Raw genomic sequence first — 27263 nt, 5'->3', positions numbered from 1 at the left:
AATCTATGATGTTTTTGGGTCTAATGGACAGTGCTTGCTGTAACTGTTCCACTGTACCACTGTTCATGGGCCTCATTTAACAAGACCAGCTCTATCCCTTCCCCCTCCACTTTTCATCCTTTCTCTCTCTCTCTCCCTCTCTTTTCCCCTCTCCCTCTCCTCTGTTGATGGAGTGGTGTAGTAAAGTATTTGGAAAAATTCCTGCTGACCAAACCAACGACTGTTGGCACCGCTCTCCCGTCTCTCTGTACAGCCCTTCCCAAATAAGGATGCACTTTTTTACCAGATGGCAAAAAAATAGAAAAGCAGACAAAGACAGGGAAGGAGAGAGAGAGAGAGAGAGAGAGAGAGGGAGGGAGGGGGGGGGAAGTGAGTGAGAGAGAGAGAGAGAGAAGCAAGTAGAGAGAGAGTGCAGTAGACAGGGAGAGAGAGGGCGGGATCTAAGGAGAGGGAGAAAGGCCATGCCCTTGTAAGGATGAGGTTTCCTTTTTTCCTCTCTCCCTCTCCCTGGTAAGAGCAGTGAAGTCACTTCGGCTCTGCTCCTTTTAAGCCAGCACTTTTTTTTTGGGTGGGAGGAGTTTGTTGGAGCGAGATACAAGCACTCCCTCAAACATACCCTCACACCTTATCCGCTGGTTGTACAGAGGACTCTGCACTCATCCTTTCACATAGTGAGTATGTTGTCACTTTATTACTGGTACTTTTAGTCAGTCAGAAAAACTGTATGTCTGTCAGTCAGTCAGTCAGTCAGTCAGTCAGTCAGTCAGTTAGTCAGCCAGTCAGTCAGTCAGCCAGTCAGTCAGTCAGTCAGTCAGTCAGACAGTCAGTCAGACAGTCAGTCAGTCAGTCAGTCAGTTAGTCAGTCAGTTAGTCAGTCAGTTAGTCAGCCAGTCAGTCAGTCAGCCAGTCAGTCAGTCAGCCAGCCAGTCAGCCAGCCAGTCAGTCAGTCAGTCAGTCAGACAGTCAGCCAGCCATTCAGCCAGTCAGTCAGCCAGTCAGTCAGTCAGTCAGTCAGTCAGCCAATCAGTCAGCCAGCCAGTCAGCCAGCCAGCCAGCCAACCAGTCAGTCAGTCAGTCTGTTTTTCTGCCTGGATGGAGGCCACGTCCAGGCAGTCAGACAGTATCCTGCTGTTGAAAATGATTGATGCTTGATTGATGCTTTCAGAAAACTATTCTTGCTAAGACTTACACAGTGTCATAACATTGTGTCTAACTGTTTGTCATTGTGTCCTCAACTCATGTGAAAGGGCTTCCATATGTCTGTGAGTCTCTCATATTTCATCCATCCTGTGTGTGAATGTGAGTGTGTGAATGAACACACAGATACAAGCTGAAATGCTAATACCCTGGGATCTCATTATCTGTGGGTGATTGTGTCATTGTGAAGAAGTTAGAGGTGTTATAGAGGCCATTATGATTGGGATGGTAGTCCTGATTGGTAAGCTTGTCCAACATTGTCCAGCATTACTTATTTCGGCACAAAATGAAGTACTTACACTTAAGAAAATGGATTTTCATCTCAACATCGATTTTGATTGGAGGGGGTCTTTAATAACAGTCATAGGGCCCCAATTTGCATGTGCAAAAATGGGAAAATTGGGGGAAAGTCAGCCATCTTTACCTTAATTGCAATGAGAAATAAGTTTTGAATCTATTGCTTCCATGATATGCAACACATTCTCAGACTGTTTACAAAAATAAATAATGTCAGTATTTTCAAAACTATTGATAGCTACAATAACAATCATGCTGAAGAGCAGTCTGAGTTGGATGGTACTGTTTGCTCTGCTCAGCACTATCTGCTGAATCAAATTGGGGCCCATAATCTACGCCAATTTTCTGATATCAAGAAAACACAGGGCAAACAGAGAATGTTTTCAGAGAATGTTTTGGAGAGGAGATGTTAAGAGGAAGCAGACACACGTGCATACCTTTCTTTGCACAGGCAAAATAACTGACTTCCTTAAATGGTCTTTTGGCTTGACACAGCCAAACAGAAGCCCAGCCTGAGAGGCAGACACACTTCTCGAAGACAGACAGACAGACACACACACACACACACACACACACACACACACACACACACACTGAACCCAAAATTCTAGAAGCTTCCAGCTACAGTAGCTGTCCTAGAGGAGAGCTCCAGCAGCAGCAGGAGACTGTTCAGATTCAGTAGCAGCACAGGACCGATAGCTATTAAGCTAGCATTATGTCATTGCTTCAGCCACAGGCTACAGCTCAGGAAGTGCTCCTGCTTTGTGGCAATGACAGCCAGATGTTACCATGGCTACCTAGAAACACAGCAGTAAACAGTTATGGGTGTAGAGATGGTAGATGCTGTGATCCTTGGAAAGACCTACTCTAAACCCTAACCCTAACCGTAACCTTACCCTAACTGTTTTAAATCTCAACTTCATTTAATGTACATCAAAGTTGGGCCACCCAAAGCTTCCCACTCAACATTTACCGTGAGCAGATGGGTGGTGTCATACCTAGAAGAAGGAGATGATAATTCAGGACTTGCATGATAGTTAAATTATTTCTGAGAGTGCCTTATTCCAACACACAGCAATGGCTGCCACTAAAAAAGATCTGAAGTATTTCAAATACTTGATTTAGCTTGTTTGGCATACTGGATGGGCAGGGTGTTCACTTTTGGGATGACGCCATTGATTCAATTGTGCCAAGAAAGCTAAGTCTGCCATACACAGACTCACAGCTATAGAACTTTCATCAGTTAAAAAAAGAAATGCAGTCGCATAGATGAATAAACACACCCAAAAAAGTCAGTGAACATTTCATTTGAATAGAAGTTAGGATTTCTGGATCAATCAATCAACAGCGCAAGTATACAGTATAGGAAACAACAAAATAGTGCACCATCTCTTTTAACATTTGACCTTTGACCCCCCCCCCCCCCACCCCCAGGCACAGCAAGTTGTGGTGTCCTGACATCAAGATGGCAGCACAGGTGATGGTGCTAACAGAAGTGTGCATTGAAAAGGGCTTTGCATTTGGCTGCTTTACCCAAAAGCAATAATTGCTGCTGGATGCGTGTGTTTGAGAGGGGGCGAGAGACACTGCTGAATATAGGGCGCCTATTGTGCAGCACCTTGGCTCGTGTTTCTAGACATTGACGGTACATTTTCTTTCTGTAACACACCCAGATGGGCTGAATTGATGTGCATTTGGAGACATGCAGTCTTCGTGTGTTGCCGGGAGGGGTTTGGTTTTGCTCAAATACACGCCTTTTAAAATGCATGACTTCTATATGTATCTACCGTGTGTGTGTACCGGTGTACGTGTTTGTGAGTGAATGTTCCATTTGTCCTTGTGTGCTCATGTCCGCATGTGAGTCTGCGTTTATTATTCACAGAGCTGTTGGAAATGACTTGACATGCTACAGATTGTAACGTTTGTTTCAGGCAACGACCAATGAAAGAAACGGTTGCTGAGATAACATGCAAACCACTGTGGGTGTAACCAGGGTTCCCACACCTTCTGAAACATCAAATTCAAACACTTCTCAAGGACTTTCAAGACTCAATTCCCTCAAATTCAAGGACCCAACACGGCATAGTTTGAGACAGATCTAGATGAGAATTTATATAATAGGAACTATCCTCTCACAGACAACAATTAAAAAGAGAGGCTTTTGAATGTAGAGGCTTGAACACTAGATGGTCTCTTGCCTTCTCTACCACAGCACAGCAAAACAATATATTGTGAAATATGTGTAAAGTTACTGTGTTAAGTTAAGCAATACAGAGATTTATCTACTATAATTACGTAAAACATTTTTAGAAAGGGAGGGAGAGAGAGAGAGAGAGAGAGAGAGAGAGAGAGAGAGAGAGAGAGAGAGAGAGAGAGAGAGAGAGAGGGGGGAATTCAAGCATTTTCAATGACCCATGTCTATTTTCCAAAACTTTTAAGGCCTTTCTCAAATTCACAAACAAGGATTTCAAGGACCCGTGGGAACCCTGCTGTACCATGCTCACCTCAGATGCTTCTGATAACAGATTAAGATTAAGATTAAGAAAGGAAGTTACAGGTCCCCAAATGTCTTTCTTTACATCCCAGCCTTGTCCCGGGTCTGTATGTGCATCTCCTCGACTACACACTAACAGTAGCTCCCGCTACTCTCCCTTCATCTCTCTCTCCCTCAACCTCTCCCTCCCTCCCTCTCCTTGGCCATGCTATAGGGGGTAGGCATGGCTAACAAGGGTCCGTCTTATGGGATGAGCCGAGTGGTTCAGGATAAGATCGACAAGAAGTACGACTCTGAGCTTGAGGCCATTCTGGTGGAGTGGATCGTGGCCCAGTGCGGGTCTGGAGTCGGGAGGCCAGAGGCGGGGAAATTGGGCTTCCAAGCCTGGCTGAAAGATGGATGTGTGAGTAACCAACTAGAGCTGGCTCAAAGATGGATGTGTGTGTGTGACCAACTCGAGCTGGCTCAAAGATGGATGTGTGTGTGACCAACTAGAGCTGGCTCAAAGATGGATGTGTGTGTGACCAACTAGAGCTGGCTCAAAGATGGATGTGTGTGTGTGACCAACTCGAGCTGGCTCAAAGATGGATGTGTGTGTGTGTAACCAACTAGAGCTGGCTCAAAGATGGATGTGTGTGTGTGTAACCAACTAGAGCTGGCTCAAAGATGGATGTGTGTGTGTGTAACCAACTAGAGCTGGCTCAAAGATGGATGTGTGTGTGTGTAACCAACTAGAGCTGGCTCAAAGATGGATGTGTGTGTGTAACCAACTAGAGCTGGCTCAAATACAGCACCCTGCATAAGTAATGGGACAGTGAAGCATTTTTTTCTTCTTTTGGCTCTACACTCCAAAAGTTTGAGTCTTAAATCACAACTATTACTGTGAGGTAAAAGTAGAGATGCTCAGCTTTTTTAATTTGGTGGTATTTATGTATATAATGGTTTCACTATTCAGAAATTACAACCCTTTTAAGCATAGTGCTCCAATTTCAGGGTACCCAATCAGAAACATCGGTAAAACCTTAAAAAGCTACCAGAATCAACAGTTTGGAACATCATTAAAAGGAAAGAAAGCACTGGTGAGCTCAGAGATCGCAAATGGACTGGTAGGCCAAGGCAGACGACAACAGCACAGTGGTTGACCGAAGAATGTTCACCACAAATTAAGAACATCCCTCCCAACACTCTCCAGGATGTAAGCTGGATGTGTCAGAGACAATTAACATCAACTAAAAGCTGGGAATCTCTACTTTAACTAACAGTAATTGTTTGATTTCCACATCCAAAGTTATGGAGTGTAGAGCGAAAAGAAGAAGCAATGCTTCACTGTCCCATTACATACACAGGGCCCTCCGTACATACTGCATGTCACACTTTCAAATACTTGAGCTAACCATCATTTAGTTTGCATGGAATTTCTAAAATTACTTTTATGTTTTTAGAGTAGGAAGCTACTTGCCCTATTTGATTGTACTATCTCTAAGTAGAGCTAGTGGGCTGCTTAGTGGACTGCTTTATTTAGACTTTTAGCTAAATAACAAAGATACATGGATATGAAGTGTTTTATGCCTCCACAACTCCTACTAAACACACTAAAAACACTTCTGAAACTGCAGTGTGGAAATCTGCTATCTGCAATTGATAGAATCCCAGCCCAACTCTCTTTCGCCCATCTCTCTCCATCGCCAGGTCCTGTGTGAGCTTGTCAACAGTCTGTTTGAAGGAACGAAGCCTGTTAAGAAGATCCAGAGCTCGAGCATGGCCTTCAAGCAGATGGAGCAGGTTTCTCAGTTCCTGACCGCTTCTGAGAAATACGGCGTCACAAAGACTGATATGTTCCAGACCGTTGACCTCTGGGAAGGTTAGCAAAACACTGAGAAACTCCCCAATGAATATCAACAGTACAAGTACATTTAGACAGTTCAAATGAATTGAAACATCTGCAATAGTGAGTCATTTTGCCACAGAAAACAGGTGATAGTGGTAGACATAAAAAGATGGGGAGGGACGTGGTACCAGCAGGGTACATTGAAGATTTAATTGACTTTCATTCATTACTAATTGAATGAATAATCTAATCAAATGTTATTGCACATTTTTTTCACACTAGGTGTGACTCTAGTGTAACTACCCTGTTGTGACTCTAGTGTACTAACTACCCTGGTGTGACTGTACTAACTACCCTGTTGTGACTCTAGTGTACTAACTACCCTGGTGTGACTCTAGTGTACTAACTACCCTGGTGTGACTCTAGTGTATTAACTACCCTGTTGTGACTCTAGTGTACTAACTACCCTGGTGTGACTCTAGTGTACTAACTACCCTGGTGTGACTCTAGTGTACTAACTACCCTGGTGTGATTCTAGTGTACTAACTACCCTGGTGTGACTCTAGTGTATTAACTACTCTGGTGTGATTCTAGTGTACTAACTACCCTGGTGTGACTGTACTAACCACCCTGGTGTGACTCTAGTGTATTAACTACTCTGGTGTGACTCTAGTGTACTAACTACCCTGGTGTGACTCTAGTGTACTAACTACCCTGGTGTGATTCTAGTGTACTAACTACCCTGGTGTGACTCTAGTGTACTAACTACCCTGGTGTGACTAGTGTATTAACTACTCTGGTGTGACTCTAGTGTACTAACCACCCTGGTGTGACTCTAGTGTACTAACTACCCTGGTGTGACTCTACTGTACTAACTACCCTGGTGTGACTCTAGTGTACTAACCACCCTGGTGTGACTCTAGTGTACTAACTATCGTAACCCTGGTGTGACTCTAGTGTACTAACTACCCTGGTGTGACCCTAGTGTACTAACTACCCTGGTGTGACTCTAGTGTACTAACCACCCTGGTGTGACTCTAGTGTATTAACTACCCTGGTGTGACTCTAGTGTACTAACTATCGTAACCCTGGTGTGGTGGCAGGGAAGGACTTGGCAGCAGTCCAGAGGACTCTGAGCGCCCTGGGAAGTCTTGCCGTCACCAAGGACGAAGGCACTTATCGTGGCGACCCCAACTGGTTCTTCAAGTGAGTGAGATCCAGGTGTTTGACCCTGAGAGTGTAGAGGACAGCGGTTGCCTAGTAAGCAAGACTGTGGTGTGCAGTGGTGTTGATTAATCAGATAGCACTCAAATTAACATATACAATTAACATGAGTTCACAGATGAGGCTTAAGTTGTTGCTGATACTCTATGACTGCATGTCTTATTTCTTTCTATCTGTTGTTCTGTTGTTACTGTAACTGTGTTATATAACACATCTCTTATAGACACACCTGTATTTAGTGCATTGCGTATTGTGTTATCGTAGAGTATGTTACTGTTGTGTTCGGTGTGTATAAACATACTCAGGAACCTGACTAGTCAAGAATATCAGTCTAATCAATAATACTCAGCCATTATCTGCTGATACTTATTAAAGGCCTGAGAAATTGTAGACTTTTTTCTGGTTGCTTGACAAATTCCAGGCAAGCTTTGAATGAATGAATGCATGTGCTTCCAGTCTATTCAGAATGTTTTTTATGTCTCTGCGTAAGCGGTCAGAAGACTGTGGAAGAGCATTCTTTGTCACCTTGAGGATAAGCTTCTAATAGCAAACATGGAAATGAGACAGAGACAGGTCAAATGGTCAAGAATTGATCTGGACTAAGTATGATGGCTAATATATAATGCATCCCTATTTAAAAACACATCCATGTATCTTGTATGCTCCCTGGAACTGTTGACTGTCTAGAGCTATTGCGTACTGTGTTATGAAAGTGTTTTTTGACTACTTATTTGCCTTGCAGGAAAGCCCAGGAGAACCGGAGGGATTTCTCTGAGGACCAGCTCAAGGAAGGGAAGAACGTCATCGGCCTGCAGATGGGCTCCAACCGGGGGGCTTCTCAGGCTGGCACGGGCGGGTATGGGAGGTCCCGCCAGATCGCCGACTAAGACCACTAGCCACAATCATTGACCACCGCCCCACCAGCCATATCCCCTCACACAGACCCTCTCACTGCAACTATGACCAGGTCCACAAGTCTAAATGCTTTGATCTGAACCTGATCCCTGTAGAGTAGAAACAGTCGGATTGGTATATCCTACAAGTTTAGCAGTATTGCCAAATACTCTAGTATTGTCAAAACTGACCAACTCCATAAAAATGCTGTTTCTGCTTTATGGATACAGAATTGAGTCTTAACTTTTGAGCAAGGCCAAAGGGACAAACATGCATTGTTCCAATAGCCACTCGTCCTCACAGACAATTCCCTCATATTAAAATGAGAATATTGGAGTGTACTTGGCACTGAGTATTAAATGAAGCATCCAAGATATGTGTGAACATTTAATTCATTTGAAAAAAATAAACAAATAACAGAAAGATGATAATGTCAGTGAACTGTGTCACAACATTATGGAAGAGGTTGTCAAGGTCTAACTCAGAGGAGCACCCTGCCTTGTGGTATTCCCTTTGTATCAGCCCCATATTTTTGTACAATGTCGTATTAAATAATGACTTTGAAATACTTTATTGTGCTGAATCTTTGTGGTTTGGAATATGAAAATTAATGATTGCAGGGTTGCACCCAGTCCATTTATTCCATAAGGAAATATTGACAATGTTTCTTTTTACACATGTTTTTTTTTGGTTTGGTTAGCTTTGCACAATTCCAAGCGCACTGAAATTGATAGATAAAAGCATGTGATGTGTTATTGGACTCACATTTAGTAAGTAAATCTTGCAGCAATCACATTCCATAGAACAAAGAATTTGCAATGTAACAGCAGATTGTATATGACTCGAATCTCATCGCTTTGAAAACTCTGACAAACAACGCTTCACTGACAGTGACTGACTGACCGTGACTGAATGACAAACATTTCTGATTTCTGATTTGTTTTTTTAAAGATGACAAGAATATTTAGTCTAGAAGCTCTTCACCATCAGATATTAGCGAGTTGTTTGTCCGAGTTTTCTGCCTGTATTGACTTTTGCTGTGATATGATTGGACAATTTCTATTTTGGGGTGTGGCTTAGCGATAGGTCCATTGTAAGCATTTACACACACTGCCCTCTGCCAAACCAGCACGTATGGTGACGTATACTCCACGTTAGAGGCGATAGGTCTGAGGCAAGGCACTACACGGATCTGCTAATGTTCTGAGCAGTGCTAAGGTTCTGAACAGCGCTTCTTTAAGCCTGATCCACTCAACTGCATCAAAGACTACCCAAACGACAGGTGCTTCAAATGAATACATGTCAATTAATACAATAATTTATTAACTTGTTACAAATCATATAATCACCCTTTTTAAAAGGGCACCTTAATGTAAAGTGTTACCCAAAAATATACTCTCTTTAATATGTTTTTAAAATTCACAGGACTCATCAAACTCAACCAAACATATGGGTGTAGCTGTTCGACAGGCACACACCATCATGTGTACACACCATATCATGTGTACACACCAACCCCCAGTTAACTATCATGTGTACACACCAACCCCCAGGTAACTGAGCCTCAATAGGTAACGGTTTCAGATAACTTGTTGCTGTAGAGGTGTTTTTGCAGAGGCTAAATAGATTGTTCTGATTCTAATGGACCTGATGGAGGCGTGAGTTATCGAGGGGACGGTGTATCACAGTTGATATGAAAATACACATTCAACAACCCATACACAATTCCCAAATGAAGTTCAAGTACAGGAAATAAAATGATAGTCCGCACACAGTAACATCCCAAAACGTCCACGGCAAATGGCCGTGGTCTGTTGCTAAAAGGAGAGGAACATTTAAAAAATAAAATAACTCTTTTTGTATAATATAAGCAGCTCTCTATAGCTCTCCATCTGTCTCACACACTCAAACACAAAACATTTACATTTCAGAAGACAAAAACCACACACACACACACACACACACACACACACACACACACTAACACACACACCCCCAACCCAACCCAACCCAACCCAATCACCACTCATTCAAATCTTAAAAAGTGTCAAACCCATACCAATGACACCTACTCCTGCCCCAGAGACCACTGTGCCAGCCCCCTCCGTGTCTCTTGCTAGGTGAGGTAAGACCCCTAAGGGTCCAGGGCAAGGCAGAGACGGTAATCTTGGCACTGCATCTCCCAGAGAGTCCAAAGAGGCTTCAGGGGTCCAAGGTGCTGCACCGCAGTACACTCACAAACTCACACTTTAATCAAACACACGCACACACACAAACTCTCTCTCTCTGATTAAAAGGCCACAGTCTTAATAAAACGTCTCTCCGGTGCTATGTGGCTGCATCTCCTGTGATGAGAGGCACCTTGTCTTCCGAGTCCAACACGGTCTGCAGCTCCATTTCAGAGCTGTCCTCCTCCAGACCCCCGGCCCCCCTCCCCCTGCCCCAGCGTGGCCCCCTGCCCCGGCCACACAGGTCCCAGAAGTCCATGTGGGCCAGGGTCACCTCCAGGGTGTAGTACAGGGACCAAAACAGAGCAAAGCAGCCCAGCAGCAACAGAGACTACAACATGGAGATAGAGGAGAGAGAGAGAGAGAGAGAGAGAGAGAGAGAGAGAGAGAGAGAGAGAGAGAGAGAGAGAGAGAGAGAGAGAGAGAGAGAGAGAGAGGGAAAGAGAAGGGGAAAATGTCAGTGTGAAGCATATTCTCCTCATCTGGTCTGTGTCTGTGTGTGTCTGACCTACCTTAAGGCTGTTGGAGGTGAAGGGGTTAACGATCTCAGGAGGGAGGTCCAGGCCTGGGGGGCAGGGCAAGGAGAAGGAGCTGTCCAGATACTGACCTCCCATAGCCTCCTCCACCACGCTGTCAATCAAAACACCCCACCGTCAACGTTCACATGTAGCGCAACACCAATTCACAGAGACAAAAACGATTTAGACGCTGCTATGCTATAGGATTTTCGTTGCTAGTTCTTCAAATCAGATTTCAGCATGTGTGTCGACTGGATGGTTATGATAAAACATGTTAATCAATGTCTCATCTCATTAGACCACACAGTCCTCGGTTTGATGCTAACAAACCTTTGCAAAATATTTTTTTCATGGGTGTCGGGACGTGTGCCCCTCTCTGTTCAACCAGGTCATTTGACATTACTTGGCTGAAATGATCCAAAGATCCTGCAAGTCTTTAACATTGCCTGAACACAGACTGTTACAACAGAGATAGATAGACGCCGGTCCATACCTCTGTCTGTCCTTCACCTCCTGGAAGGAAAGAGACGAACCGTAGAGGGTGAGCTTCCAGTGCTTCAGAGTCCCCTGAGGCAAGCAAGTCTTCTCAGCAGGGTCCTCTGAGGAATGAGAAAGGAGGGAGTGGGGAGGAGTGGTCACCAGTGTTGCCACAGTTACTTTGAAAAAGTATTCTGATTACTGATTACTCCTTTAAAAAGTAATCTAGTTACTTTACTGATTACTTGATTTTAAAAGTAACTAAGTTAGATTACTAGTTACTTTTTTAGTTACTATTGGCAGCTGCCTAGGCACCCGACCCCCCCCCCCCCCCGCAACATAAAAATGAAAACTGGTTTTGCCAAAACTCACTTTATTTTAACAGTAACTTAAATTACATAATTAAACTTTAAACAATAACTTAAAACAACAAAATAAAGAGTCTTTCTTTGCCTCACCCAACATAAATACTTGTTTTTAAACAATAAAATAAATATAATCTTTATTTAACAGTAACTAGCAAGGAGTGGTTTCACAAAACCTAAAACCTACCCTGACCATTCAGATATGATCCTAATATAATCCTAATCCTAAACTGGGTGAGTCTGAGTTTATCAATGATCAACATTTATGTTCTTGTCATCCTTTGCTGACACAAACTCAAAATAATCCTTATATTTCCAGCTATTTAACGCATATCTCTGTTCTCGCTCCATTGTGTAGGCTACGCTTCTGTTTACACTGTGCAATCAGCGTGGTGATACACGTGAGCGATTCTGCTGCAATCTCGCGATAGTCGAGAGCCGTTTTTTGCAGGCATGGCCTTCCATAGTAACCTCGTGTTGAAAACGTGAGCACTGACGTCACTCCCCAAGACGCGAGAAAAGCTATCGAACATTACAAAGAAATACTGCATTTAGCCTAAGTTATGAGGTAGTAACGCAATAGTAACGCACAGTCACTTGAATAAGTAACTTTAATCCGATTACTGATTTGGAAATAGTAACGCGTTACCGGCATCACTGGTGGTCACACATGATGTGATACTGCACTGAATGACAGTGGTCATGCTGGGGTCAGGGACACAGGTGAATAACAGAGTCAGTGTTTCCTCTATATGCATTGATTCGTGGCGGGCCGCATGAGAGAATTCCTGGAGGAAACACTGAGAGGGGTGGTCTTACTGTGGTCAGTGATCTGCAGTCTGTACAGGCCCTCTGCTCTCTCCCCCCAGCAGCGCACCGTGGAGAAGGTCCAGTCCTGGTAGCCTGACGGATCCCTAGGTTTACACACAACAGACAAAGAATGAATGAATGAATGAATGAATCTTTATTTCGAACGTGATTTAAAATAATAAATAACAAATAACTAATATGTAGAGTACAGTCCTATCAATTGTTCGAAAAGGAGTAGGAAGAAGCCTAGGCTTATCCTGTCCTACCCCTGTTTATACTTAACAATTATACTTACATTATATAATCCAATTAATTAATACATATATTTCAGTATCATCAGAATATATTATCAGTATATTTCATAATAATAATAATAATAATAATAATACATTAGACTTATATAGCGCTTTTAGACACTCAAAGACGCTTTACAAACTGAAAAGATTGAGCAGGAATAATAAAAAGAAACAAAAAAGAAATAAAAGAAAGTATAGGGGTCGAATGAATTTTTAGATGACTAAATCTAAGTCTAAGTGTCTTTGTAGGACAATCTACTCTGTATATTGCAATTACACCTAGATTTCGGGCGGAGAAGCGGCGAACAAGCAACGCTCTCTCAACCGGCATTATTAAAATAGTATTCAGTAGTATTAACTATACTGACTGAGGGGTCCCTTGGTTCACACACAACAGAGAACAGCATTAAGTACGAAAGTGTTATGAGACAAAATCAAGTTGATGTTATGTGCACATAACCTTCTTGCAGTGTTTAGTAGTCCTATTAAACAACATTGGTTATGCACTGCGCTGTCCTTAGGTAGACGTGGACAGTTAAGATCTTTTTCTTCGTTTGGCTCTAAACTCCAAAAGTTTGGATTTGAAATCAAACCATTACTATGAAAGTAGAGATTCCCAGCTTTTAATTGATGGTATTTGTTTATTAATAATGTGGTTTCACCATTCAGAAATTATAACACTTTTTATGCAAAGACGATGGGACAGATCGATCAAAGGTCCAAATTTAGCGCCCGTGTTTAGTATTTTGTGGATAATCCTTTGTAGGCAATAACTGTCTAAAGCCTGTGACCAATTGATTGGATATCTTCTATGGTGACGCACCGCCAGGTCTGTACGGCAGCCTTATTTAGTTGTTTTTTGTTTTGAGGCAGTTTTCCCTGAAGTCTTCCCTTCAGAACATTACATAGGAGATTGACGTGGCTGGTCAAAAACTTTCCACTCTTTGGAAAACTCCCTAGTTGCTATGGCAGTATGTTTTAGGTCATTGTCCTGCTTTATGAAGCGCAGTCCAATGAATTTGGAGGCATTTGCTTCCAAGCTGACAAGACCTTCAGAATCTGTCCTGCTGCTGCCGTTCACAATGACATCATCGATGAAGACAAGGGAGCCAGTTCAAGTGGAAACATTATGCCCAAGCCATAACCCCGCTGTGGCTATTGGGCAGTTCCTTTTTCCCCCTGCACACTTCACTCTTGCCGTCACTCTGGTATATGTTAATGTTTGTCTCATCTGTCCACAAGAACAAAACTTTGCAAACTGTAACCTGGCCTTGCTGTTTTTGTGAAACTAGTGGTTTCGCACCTAGCAGTGTAGCCTGTGTTCTGCTGGTGAAGACTTCTGCAGACGGGTAGTCTTCACGCCTGCCTCCTGGATTGTTCCTGAACTGTGAGAAAGTTGTTTTGGGGGTTTTTCTTTATCATGGTGAGCATTCTTCGGTCCTCCACTGTAGAAATATTCCTTGGCCTAACAGGCCGTTTGTGATTTCTGGCTGTGTTTCTGGTGATATTTTTGTTTCAAATATTTCAGCCTCATAATGTCCTTGACCCTGACTTTGATTGATGTCTCTTTGGTTCTCATGGTCACAGACACCAATAAGCAGATTCCAAATGGAAACAGAAATCCTAGAATCAATACTAGACATTGAGAGCTCTCTGGATATGAAAGAACATGTCTAACAAACACAAACACCTGTCAAGCAAATTGCCCCATCACTTTTGGGTACTCTGAAACAGGGGGACTATGCATAAAAAGTGTTGCCATTTTTGAATGGTGAAACCAATAAGCACAGAAATACCATCAAACAGAAGCTGAGAGCAGGGTTCTGGGGGTGAGGGGGCTGTGGGTAACCTCACCTGTCTATGGCTCGGCGTGCTCCAATGAGTGAGGTCATCCCGCTGGGGCAGAACAACAGTATCTCCACATTGCCACGGCAGGGATGGGTTATCGTCACGGTGACAGACACGTGTTCCAAGGTCTGCATCCCAGACTGTTTCAGGTCGGCTGAAGTGACTGAGGGAAGAGAGAAGAAAAGGAGAGAGAGTGAGAATCAGACCAATGATTTTGACTAGTTTGACCAAAAATAGTAGTTGACTAATCATTGTTTACCTTATTATGCAAAAAGCACACAAAGAAACTACAACAGGGCTATGCACAACCAATGTGGGCTTAGGTAAAGGTCCTTAATGGTCCGAACCAGGCCTGAGGGCTTAGGTAAAGGTCCTTGATGGTCCGAACCAGGCCTGAGGGCAGTGTTTTGCCCAGGTCTGTGTCACAGCTTGTTCATGCTGTTTGCATTTTTTTCTTTTTCCTTTTTTTCCTTTGAATGAGAAGCTGTGTCCAAACTTTTGACTGGGTGAAACTCTTAACTGGTGAAATAAAGCTTAGATATCATGAAATTATATACTGGAATTCAGCACTTTCAGCAACATTATAGGCTTACACACCACAGTAACGACGTCTACAAAAGACGGCAAAGACAGGAGAGAAAATATCAGAGAATATGCACAAGAGGAAATAGAGGAGAATAGTTGTAAGATGACAGCAGACAACGTAAATGAGCATGGACCACGCTGACAACTGCCCAGACTGACTAGTGGTCATGTTAGTCGACTAGTCCACTATTCTGTTAAACCAGGGTATATACAGGAATCTTGAGGTTAATTTCAATACCTTTCTAAGACTTTTTAAAGACCTTGTCAATATTTTTCCAGACCTCACCGCCACTTCGAGCTGTAACCGTTTACATCAGTGACACCTTTAACTTAACAGTTTTAGTTTGCAATAGACTAGACCACTATCATACAACAGAATTTCCGGTTCATCTTAGTTTTTTAATAAAACGAATAAATTCACTTTTACTACTACAAACTTTTACTAAAAGTTTTTAGGTCTAGTCTAATTCAGAAAAATACCTACAAAATTCAAGACCTCATAAAATCGTGATAAGACTTTTTAATACTTATTAAGGGTCTTGATTTTCCCAAAATCAACTTTTAATACTTTTCAAGACACCGCGGATACCCTGTAAACTCCTACTGTCATTCTACATTTAGAGTTGCCAATCATGCAGTGTATTCTGAAATTAGGTAGATTCTGCTTAACGCACGCTTTTCATTGGAAGATCAACAGCATCCTGGAGCCATTTCCCTCCACCTGTGTACAATAAGTCCCTGGCATTTCCTCACTTCTGTTTGCTAATGGGAGGCACCAACACTCCATGACTATATATGGAAGAACTGTTCCCAGACAGGATGAGAGGGAGAGATATACAAGGTGTGTGAGAAGAGAGACGGCTAGAGAGAGATGGGAGAGATTACAGGAAGGAGCAGGAGAGAGGCACGAGGTAGAGATGTGTGGAGGAGAGGGAGACAGGATGGGAGAGTATAGGGGTAGAGACAGGGAAGGGAAGGGAGGATGGGAGAGAGATGGTGGGAGGATAGGTGTAGACAAAAGGGGGATATTGGTCGAGATAGTTTATAATTAAAAAATCAATCAATCATAAATAAGTAACAAAAAAGGACTTATCGCAGGCATTGTATCCAAATAAACTAAATAGCCAAGATGCTTCTCACATGCTTAGCTTACAAATGCTACAAATTGCCACAATTAAACCTGCCGTATATCCAAAACATAGCCTACTTATTCAGGCCAAACACTATGCATTATCACAAGCTAATTCAAACAAAATTACTATTAAACCTACAATGTATTCAACTCTGAGATCTTCAGACTCAGGCTCTTACATTGCGCCCATGTAAATGCAAGTGGGTGTCGGGCTACTAAGAACTTCCGCATTTTCCTACCCTGGTAAAATGCGTTTCCGGTCAGGCAGCTGCGAAGGTTTGGACTCAGGTAGAGGGTGATTTTATGGACTCAGGTAGATGGTATTTTTCTCTCGCTGTCTTCAGGATTTGCCTAACCTGAACCTACATGAGGTCCATCGGCTTACTGAATATTCAACAAAAGTTGCAAAGAGTAGGAGAAGAGTTTATGTTTCGAGCAATTTATGTGATTATGAAGGTTTAAAGTTTTCATATTATCTTAAGTTCTCAGCTAGCTTACTAGCTGTGTCTGTTTTCAGCACCAGGGAGTTATTAAACTAGCTAAAGTTAGTGATAATTCAGTGCCACAGGCAGCGAGTAGTTGCAGAGCTGTCACAGAGCTGGCTGAGGACGTCTCCCTCCCTCCATCATCGTGGTGTAGTACCCGTCTGGCACTGAGAATGCATAAAGGATGGGTCCCAACCCAGCTGGGATGCTTAGCCACATTACATAAGTTAACAAGATAAATGTATTTATATTAGGGCTGTCAATGTTAACGCTTGCGTTTTGAAGGCAAATTAATCATATTATTTATAATATCATATATTACCAAGTTCTACTGACTCTACAGACTGATTTGTATGCTGGGTTGTAATAATGACGATAGTCGTTGGTTACATTCATGACCACTTATGAGATATGTAGACGCTAATCTGTGACGCTAATCACTTATGTGTAGACGCTAATCACTCTCTCTTCTGGGTCCTTTGTGTCACAGATGAATGAACACATCTAGCAGACATCCTGTCTGCGATCAAATGGACACACCCCTTTTTTCCGTATAGTATTGTTGATAGTATGGTTGATATGGTTCATACCTTTATTCTGACCAGGAATATCCTATATTTAGACTGGAGGTTTTGTTATATCTATTTTGATACACTGCAGATTTAATTGTGATCATGATTATTTGATGTAAATAATCCAGAATTCCTATTTGATACTGTCACCGAACTAACTGAAAGTCACTCCTTCAATCGTAGTAAAATATCCTCTAATTTTAGCTGTGCTGATTACATGAATTTCTTTATTGACAAATTTGACTACATTTGAGACCAAATCACTGTATCCTCCACTGAACCCAATTCCCCCAGAATACTATGAGGCTCAAAATCACCTGTGACTCTTGAATGTCTATGAACTATTTCTCTTATTATCTAAATGTATTTATTGTGCCAAAGGCTGCAGGTTAGCCTTAAAAGTGGACGACAAGCAATCCAGCATCTTTTCATCTGAGGATGTGAGTGGGTTGGTAGGAGTTGATTAGATATGCTAAATACACAGATGCGAGACCATTAATGCTGGGTTATCTGGCCCAAACACAGTGACGCAGGGAAACTCGCACTGCTTCTGGCTTTGCTGCTGACCGACCACACACACACACACACACACACACACACACACACACACACACACACACACACACACACACACGTGAGTCAGGCCATAAACGCAGGGAGGAGAGAGAGGAAAAGAGGAAGGGTGGAGATGTCTCTGCTGTAATGAGGTCACTGTGCCTGAGAGGAGAGAGAGAGAGAGAGAGAGAGAGGGAGGGAGAGAGAGAAAGAGGGGGGGGAGGGAGGGAGGGAGAGAGAGAGAGAGAGAGGGAGGGAGAGAGAGGGAGAGGGAGGGAGGGAGAGAGAGAGAGATCTCCTCTCCACTGCCCAGAGTACACAGTGACAGAAACTGGAGAACATTGCCTTATAAGGTCAGTTTATGATTGCCTGTTGGGCGGTTCTGTTCTGTTGCTCACTCAACTCTACACAGAGCAGTTCTATTGACACAGAGAAGAGAAACAGAAAATACACAGAATACTCAACAGACTGACTCAGAGACACTACTAACCTTTTGAGGTGAGGAAGAGCTTCTCTGGATTGGTTGGAATAGTCTCCTCCTCCTTCAGCACTGTGCTCTGATAGGACACCAGGAAAGGCACCGATTCCCACACCTGATAGACAAACACAGACACACAGACACACAGACACACACACACACACACACACACACACACACACACACACACACACACACACACACACACACACACACACACACACACACACACACACACACACACACACACACTTCAGATCCAGCCTTTTCACATTACATTTAGACTGTCAATCATTTCATTTATTTCACTTCAACTGTGAATTTGTTATTTTGGCAATATTGCTTAGTTGCTCTTTAAGAGTTGGTGGGTTCACAACTCATTATGTATTTCTTTTTTATACTTTTAATTAGGGATGCACGATATGCATTTTTTCCAACCGATACCGATAACCGATGTTTACCCGCTTCTCGTTGCCGATAACCGATATGATAACCGATATGAGAACAGATATAATTTCACAGTTGATAACCTGTAGTTCATGCACACCTGAAGGTAAGAAAGGCTATGTAGTGAGCAAAGATTGATGATTTAATATTCCATAGTGATCTCACCAAATCTAACTTACATCACTATTGTTAACACAACAAAGAGAACACTTCTGACTCTTCAAATGTTCATTTATTTAAAAAAAGGAAATACATTTCAACATTGTTGAAAAACACATCACACTCGCTAGTCAAGTCAAACTATTGCAATGCATGGATTGGGTGAGTAATCCCCACTGCTACCTAGTTAACTATAACACTACTTTACATTGTTACCTAGTTAACTATAACACTACTTTACATTGTTACCTAGTTAACTATAACTCTACTTTACATTGTTAGCAGGCTCACAAAACAAGCTGTGTTAGTTGACTAGCAGTGTCATTCATTTTCAACAACGCTTAGCTCGCGCTTTTATTTTGAAATCGCGAAAACGAAAACAGAAGTCAATGTCGGAATGAGCCTCTCCTTGTTGTTCAGAGAACAGATGCCAAACTACCGACATGTTTGCTGTAATAATATGATTTGGCAGTAGAAAGCCATCAGTCAATAGCTCGTCTCATTCACAGAACAGCATGGGTTGCCTGCACTGTTTGATTGCGTATTTTAGAGCAGACTACAGAGATGGTGAACATTAGCACTAGCTAACATTGGCTATCTATTTACCTTAGCTTACCGTTAATTGACTGCATGGCTGTACGCAGGCGCAGCATCATGAGTGCGACAACCGGAACCGGAAATATTTCCGGCTTCATATTATCGGCTCTATATCAGCTAAAATTTAATAAAACCGATAAATATTTCATAACATTAATTTCCCAATATCGGGCCGATAATATCGTGCATCCCTACTTTTAATCTCATCTGTCAAAGTTCAGACATAATTCTGAAATTATCTATCTATCTAATCTAACATGAAATGATGCACCACACAGAGGCCAAGACACAGAAATACAATACAGAAGAAGACATAACACCACTGTTTAAATCCAGGAGCACAGGTAGATCCGTGTGTGTGTGTGTGTGTGTGTGTGTGTGTCTATGGCAGAGCGGTACCTTGGCAGCGTTGACTAGCCTCCAGGCGTTGAGCAGGCCGAAGCCGTGTTGGTGGCTGTGGTGGAAGCCGGCTCCGTTAACCTCCCAATCTGCTCTCATGTCATACTGTGAAAACACGTACACACTTCATCCTGTTGGTGACGATAGCCTAGGTGTTTCTAAAAAGGCCCATACGGTCCATTGCCCCTCTGCAAACTCTGACCCAATGTATCTGATGTCACTCTCTACCTGCGTAGCTGTGTAGGTGATGATGTGCTGCACGTCCCTCCAGGTGAGGCAGGGTCGGACCTGCAGCATCAGAGCCACCATGCCAGCGGCCAGGGGCGCCGCCGCGGAGGTGCCCGTGTGCCCGTCGGTACAGCCCGTGCCCTGCTGCAACGACCAGTCTGACGTCACCTACACAGGGATAAACAACACTTAGGCAAACAGTAAACAACACAAAAACTCGACACTTGGCCTGGGGAGTAGTGATAGATTTGGCTTCTCTCAACACAGTTCAGGTTTCTGTATCTAACATTCTGGCTCCAACATTATCTGCTCATGTCACAGGGGAGAGGACTCCAAACCTCAGGGGAGACGACTCAAAACGAGTCGTCTACTGATCTCCTTTACAGACTTGACAAGCTTGTGAAATCCTTTGAGAAGCACCTCAGAATCACATAAGTTAGGGTAGTTTCTACTAGCGATATTGTACCCACCTACTTTAAATAATTTTTTGTAAAATTGACCAGTATACAGGTTAATCGGTTTGCCTTTACTTTCTACTTCTCCTACTCTACCTCCCCAATCCCATGTACCCCAACCCCTGCTAAGGCTCTCTGACAATCGACTGGATTGTTGTCTACATAATGTGGGTTAGTGTGTGTGTGTGTGTGTGTGTGTGTAGACTCACAATGCTGCGCATTTTGATGCCTCCACTACTGAAAGTCACAGCCAGCATGGACGCACACTCCTCAGCATAGAATGGCATCCTCCCGTTCTCATCTACAGCTCCTAGAAACACACATGTCTGAACTGAGTATTTTCCACACTGTGCATGTTGTATTATTTAGTGTTAATAACATGTAATATGCTATTTCCTGCATTCCGGTACATTTTCCCCCATGGAATGGGAGATACATCTGTTGGAAAAAATCAGGATCCCGGCTTTCATCCCCAAACACACCCACACTACTGAAAGACTGCTCTATCCATGTACCTTACCTATGGTGATGGTATAGATTGAGTTAGCGTAGCCGTCGTAATTGCAGTTGTCCTTGTATAGCCCCCCGTTGCCGCTGGCAACAACAAAGATACTGCCGAAGCCTCTTCTGCCAGCGATCACTCCGTGCTGCAGCGCCGCCTGCAGGAGAAAGTGGGAAGTGACGCTGGTGTTGGAGGGTGGTACAAGTGCAGATCATCCCACTTCCCAACTCTGTCACTCCCAATGCGGTTTAAAGCCACATACACACTAAAGACATATCTGTTCCAGGTACTATGTGGTGTCCTTGCTGACCTTGCCCAGGGGGTGTGGCCCATCAACAGTGTGTCCATCATCATCTGGACCCCAACTGAGAGAGAGAAGGAAAGGTTTCATTTGGCCGTTTTCAACGGTAGGCACCAACGCCCTATAGTACGGTTAGTTGTGTGCTGTGGCTGGTGGTTCAGCTTTGTACCTGCAGCTGTAGACATCGTTGATCTGGTAGTGCTTGTTGAAGGCCACCGCCTCCATGCTGTCTGTTAGGGGTCCGTCCAGAACTCTGATACCTGGACAGGTAGCATGATAGAAGATAGTTAGAGTATTTTGAACACACACATATTCTGTGCAGATCTTTAACATATAAAAGATGCTACAACCTAGAGGCATTTCACCCCATCAACATGCTATAATGATCAACATGCTATATATTCTGCGCAACATTTGAGTATCTATTCTAAACACTGAATTACTTTAAAATATGCATCTATTTTTATGCTCATCATGGCCACACAGTCATGTAATGCATTTGGCTGATGGTGATTCTCCCGACGTACATACCAGCCACTTTACTGCCATAAGCCACGCCCACGGCACAGAAGCTGTTGTTGGACACGGCAGCGATCTCGCCGGCGCACCGTGTGCCATGGTGGTTATCGCTGCGGGCGTCCGGGTGAGGCATGGGGTCCGGGTCGTTGGAATTCAAGTCATAACTGCCCTCTGGACTCTGGAGGGACAAAAACAATGGGAGCAAGTGAGTGAATGTTTTGGACAACAAACTACAGCATGACAATTGCATATGTCAAATAACTCAGGTCAGGTAAGTCAGGTAAGTCAGGTGAGTCAGGTGAGTCAGGTGAGTCAGGTGAGTCAGGTGAGTCAGGTGAGTCAGGTGAGTCAGGTGAGTCAGGTGAGTCAGGTGAGTCAGGTGAGTCAGGTGAGTCAGGTGAGTCAGGTATGCTCTGGTGAATGTCGTCCTACTGAAAGCTTAGCTTTAGTGCGCAGAGACTTCCTTCTATAACTGTGTCACTATTCATCTCCTGCACCTCGGCTACGGTGGGCAGAAAAGTCCTCCAAATGTCAGTTAAGACATAGAATGTTAGCTAAGACATAGAATGTTAGCTAAGACATAGAATGTCAGCTAAGACATAGAATGTGGCCAGAGTCTCACTCACATAGTTTGGTTGTATATCCTTTAGGGTGTGCTGCACCCCGTCGTCGACGACGACCACTGTCACGCCTGTCCCAGTGATGTTGCGCTCCCATACCCCAGTCACGTTGATGTCCATCCCCTCCCGGACATCGTTGTGCTGTGGGTGGGTGGAGGGTTAGGAGAAGGACGATTTGATGGAAACTTTAAACACGTCTATATGCTGACTTGAAATCATAAGCTAATACTGTCAGGCTGCTAGAACATTTTGTTTGGGGTGTGTGTTTTGTTTGATTTTTTTGCTATTGGTAGAGTATGACAGGCGGCAGGGGCCCCGATGTCCGACGAACGTTGATTAGCCAAGCGTGCGCTGAGGTAAAAAGTAGGGATGCTCCGATTTATCGGCCACCGATTTAAATCGGCCGATTTCACTCCAAATGACTCGATCGGTGATCGGCAAAAATGGCCGATCGCAAAAACCGATCTTTTTTTCCTTTTTTTTTTTTCCTGGGGAAGACAGATAACTGAACAGAAAACATAGGAGGACGTAACAGTATGTAAACCATGAAGGCCACGTTTATGATGTCTTTTATACAGCCATATCACTGACTTGGGCTTCAGGCCCTAACTGGGTGATAGGCCAGACTTTTACTATGCCATAAAAATGGGTCTGCGTTTGCTTGGTGCCTAATGGATCAAAACTTTTGTCTAAAAAGCAAAAAATATGTAGTCTATCCAGTCAGTAGGCCTACAGTTATGTATTTTAAAAAAAATCGGTATCGGTATCGGTTGATCTTGAGGGAAAAAATCGGTGATCGGTATCGGCCCCAAAAATCCAGATCGGAGCATCCCTAGTAAAAAGGTCTACACAGGCACTGCGTAATGTAAGTGGCTGCTCAGTAGGGGTTGGGGTCTCCTTGAGCACTCTAATCACTGCTTAATTTTCATGTAAGGAAAACTGGGTCTGGGTATCTAATAGGGATGCACGATATTATCGGCCCGATATTGGGAAATTAATGTTATTAAATATTTATTGGTTTTATTAAATTTTAGCCGATATAGAGCCGATAATATGAAGCCAGAAATATTTCCGGTTCCGGTTGTCGCGCTCATGATGCTGCGCCTGCGTACAGCCACACAGTGTAGAGACGAGAGCGAAACATGGCTTCCCCGGTGTGGACATTTTTCAGAGTTTCTGAGGCAGATAGTGCGTTTGCAATTTGCAATACATGTTCGGCAAAAGTTCGGTGAACTACCGTAATAAGCCTAAAGAAGTTCAACTGTTCAAAAAGTGCAACTTCTCTGCTTTCAGAAACTGTTTGAATTTTTTAGATTGGGCATATAGTTCATGAATTACGATAGTTTGAAAGAACGCTGTAAAATCCTGTCTGCGCCGACAGCTCCGGTTTCGGAGCAAGACGCGAATCTATCGGCATTAGTCAAATACATGCTCACATCCAGTCATCCGCTCACTGCTCTCCATCAAAAATGGCACATCCATCAATAATATTACATAATAACAACTGCTCTGATTAGATTGCTTAGATTGTTTAATACATCAACGGGGGAAAAGCGAGATGAACTCGCGAGTATCATGCTTCCTCCATTGAATGGAAAGTCCTATCTATTCCATTCAAAGTGTTTTAGCCTTCCCCGTTTCCACTGGTAATAAGGAATTGGCAAGAATAGATCGATATAAATAGATCAACATAATGCAGCACCATCATGCACAGATCAGCCTTAAAACATGTAACGTTAGATATATAACGGAGCTATGTATTTCTACGGAAAGGCTGACTGACGCGGGGCTCATACAATCTCCGCGTTTGTTATAGATACGAGTGCTCCGGTGTCTTGCTGGTAGTAAAATATATTTATTTATACATACAGCATATGGATGTTACGTGCCTGTTACCTGCCGCTTTCTGTTCTAGTAGTTTAGATCTCGCAACCAGGGAAACGCCGACATGTGTTAAAGGGAGCAAGACGCGAATCTACCGGCAATTGACTCATGAGTGAACGGCGAAAATGGCTGGACGGCACAGCTTGGGATTCCATTGAAGTTACAGGGAACTATGTGTGAAAGAGGCTTAAATGATTTCAACATTTGAAGAGTCAGAAGTGTTCTCTTTGTTGTGTTAACAACAGTGATGTAATTTAGATTTGGTGAGATCACTATGGAATATTAAATCATCAATCTTTGCTCACTACATAGCCTTTCTTACCTTCAGGTGTGCATGAACTACAGGTTATCAACTGTGAAATTATATCTGTTCTCATATCGGTTATTGGACACGAGAAGCGGGTAAACATCGGTTATCGGTATCGGTTGGAAAAAATGCATATCGTGCATCCCTAGTATCTAAGGTTTATATAAACAAAGGAGATAAGGACAGGACTGTCTCACCAAGTGCCATTGTTTCGGGTATCTGGGGTCATTGAAGGCCACTGCCCTCTTGGACCTGCTGAGGACATGCTCCCGAGAATACCAGCGCACGTGAGGGTGGTTTGCCAACACTTCCCCAGTCCTGCCCTCTTCCTCGGCCTTGGCACACAGCAGGTAGTGGCCCTCCAGCTGCCCAATCTGGCCCATGTTCTCCAGCCCAGCATGCTCTGCCACACTGCTGGCTATCTCCTCAAGGTCCAGGGAGCCATCCTCCAGCAACTCAGGGTCTGTGTGCAGCCGGACAGCCCAGGACTGGCCGGGACCACAGGAGGGAGAGGGGGAGAACGAGGCTTGGAGAGGGTAGATGGTCAGGAGGAGCGTGAAGGACGGGCAGAGAAGAAATGAGAACAAGGAAGGTGGTCCCATGGTAACACAGGCACGTGCTCAACGGAACCGCTCCACATCAGAACTGCTTCCTGGGGAAACAGTCAGAGGAAGATAGAGAGAGAGAGTGGCAGGGGAGATAACAGAATGGGGGAAGGGGTAGAACAGACAGAAGGGAGAAAAGCAAAAGGTAGAGATGGGATATTACATAGAGGGTAAGCTATTGCTTGTGCTGACACACCAGTTGCCAACAATAGCCACAATATGAATATAAACAATATCCATGAGAAGATGGCATTTAGTATTAAACAGTGCTAAAATATACAATGCTAAAACATGCTGCTAGTGGGCTAGAGCGCTGGTAGTAGAACTAGAACAGTAGAACTGTTTTTTACACTATGTAGTGGTCGTCCATATGTGTGTTTTGTTAGTATACACTACTCTCCAACTTCCGCAATGTAGAGCGGAAATACAACACACATGTTCTACACATACGGCTTCGTTTACAAACATACTGAACAGATCCTGTCCTCGCTATAGATACTCATTATTATTTGTCCCAGGCCTAAGGGTTAGTTAGCTAGTCCCAGTTTACAGGTTTCCAACACTAAAGACTAAACTATCCCAGTGCCAGCTGGCTAAATACAGTAACACAACTCCCTGCCTGGTATCATTCGCTGACGCAAGCTAACCAATAGACGGACTGGCTAGTTAGTGGCAGGGGAAATGCATCTCCGAACAATACTAACTACAATTACGACATAATTACTCACGCTGTAGGCAATCACATGTTATCAGAGTACAGTGAAGACAGAGACAGAGGTAACTAGCTAGCTAGCGCTGAGCTGAGGGCAGCACCGTTAGTAGCTAATCCCCAACAAGTATCGTCTTACGTAGTTAGCTAGCTAGCTAACTAGCCACGTTACTGAATTTCCTATCCATATTACCTTTCATTCAGTCGTTGTATTCTACAGATTATTGGTGGGTGACAAGTTCATTCAGATATTCACTTTAGGTACCTTTAGCCTGGCTGACCGATCGTCAAGATCTGTGTTCTCTGAGCTCCAACATGTGGAACTCCGCCTATGTACTTCCGGTCAATGTAAATATCTGTCAATGTGGATTTCTTCAAAATAAGAGCAACCAAGTTCAACTTTAGTTTGCATTGTAAACATGGTAAAATAGGGATCAAGGAACCACAAACATAATGATGTTAATATTGCAGGCTAATTACTGCGGCCATACAGCTCAAAGTATCTGTTGAATGACCACAGGGAGGGAATTATCAGGACATACACTTACTAGCTGTAAACATGATCATTTTTCATGTCGATCGAAGTTCCGGTATATTTGAAGATTTTTTTGTATGTTTCTCACAAAATTAAAAATAGCTAAATATCTATTAGGATGCATATTTTCAGTCCAGCTAAAAAGTTATGCCCTCGCAAAGTTTTGGCGTCAGAATTGTTGTGAGGGTGTGGCCTGGGGGCGAATTTGCGGAACCTAGGATGGTAGGGGAAGGTAGGGCAATACCGCTACCTGATTGGTTGGCGAAGCACTCGTGAAGAGCCCCCTCATTGGCTGGCGAGTCTACCATCTAATTAGCCAGACTCCTTGCTATAAGATAGCAATATTGGGCTAACGTAAACGTTATAATGCTAAGCTAGCAATATTTTTTTTATTTTTTGTGTGTCTTGCCCTGTGTTATAAATAAACATGTGCACTCATCAGGTACACTCATTATGCATGTTTTATTCTCATATGAATTTCAGTAAAAGTCATAAAGAAACATGTCTAACATGTCTATACAAGAAGTAGGGTTGCTGGGCTCTTCTGAGTCAACTAACGTTCACGTTATCCTTTCTATATATAATATATTTCTTCTGAGTCAACTAACGTTCACGTTATCCTTTCTATATAATATATATATATATATATATATATATATATATATATTATTATTATCTATCTGTAAGCTCGCTACCAAGGAAGCTACGCTGGA

The 27263-nt window shown here is 43.2% G+C and overlaps 2 protein-coding genes across 4 annotated transcripts; one reads left to right on the top strand and one right to left on the bottom strand.

Moving 5' to 3' along the window:
• Window positions 1-636: 636 nt before the first annotated feature.
• tagln (transgelin) lies at window positions 637-9913 on the top strand. Of its 3 annotated transcripts, none has more exons than XM_080545838.1 (5): window positions 637-671; window positions 4203-4391; window positions 5678-5849; window positions 6920-7022; window positions 7783-9913. In XM_080545838.1, the coding sequence occupies exons 2-5, from the start codon at window positions 4212-4214 to the stop codon at window positions 7925-7927; spliced, it is 600 nt and encodes a 199-aa protein (XP_080401964.1). In that variant the 5' UTR covers window positions 637-671; window positions 4203-4211; the 3' UTR covers window positions 7928-9913. The 3 variants fall into 3 exon arrangements, with proteins under 3 accessions (XP_080401964.1, XP_080401965.1, XP_080401963.1); XM_080545839.1 differs by having other exon boundaries at window positions 644-675; XM_080545837.1 differs by lacking the exon at window positions 637-671 and adding an exon at window positions 2955-2971.
• Window positions 9914-9957: 44 nt separating this feature from the next.
• pcsk7 (proprotein convertase subtilisin/kexin type 7) lies at window positions 9958-26333 on the bottom strand. Its single transcript, XM_080545826.1, has 16 exons — window positions 26209-26333; window positions 24899-25353; window positions 22517-22651; window positions 21903-22068; window positions 21541-21631; window positions 21381-21435; window positions 21089-21227; window positions 20778-20878; window positions 20114-20281; window positions 19886-19990; window positions 18296-18398; window positions 14483-14639; window positions 12342-12436; window positions 11174-11279; window positions 10675-10792; window positions 9958-10493 (listed from the first exon to the last, which is right to left on the bottom strand). The coding sequence occupies exons 2-16, from the start codon at window positions 25301-25303 to the stop codon at window positions 10263-10265; spliced, it is 2175 nt and encodes a 724-aa protein (XP_080401952.1). The 5' UTR covers window positions 25304-25353; window positions 26209-26333; the 3' UTR covers window positions 9958-10262.
• Between the last annotated feature and the right edge of the window lie 930 nt (window positions 26334-27263).

Source organism: Nansenia antarctica (genome assembly GCF_963989245.1).
Source record: "Nansenia antarctica genome assembly, chromosome: 1".
Taxonomy (NCBI): domain Eukaryota; kingdom Metazoa; phylum Chordata; class Actinopteri; order Argentiniformes; family Microstomatidae; genus Nansenia; species Nansenia antarctica.
This window is presented reverse-complemented; position numbering and strand designations above follow the sequence as displayed.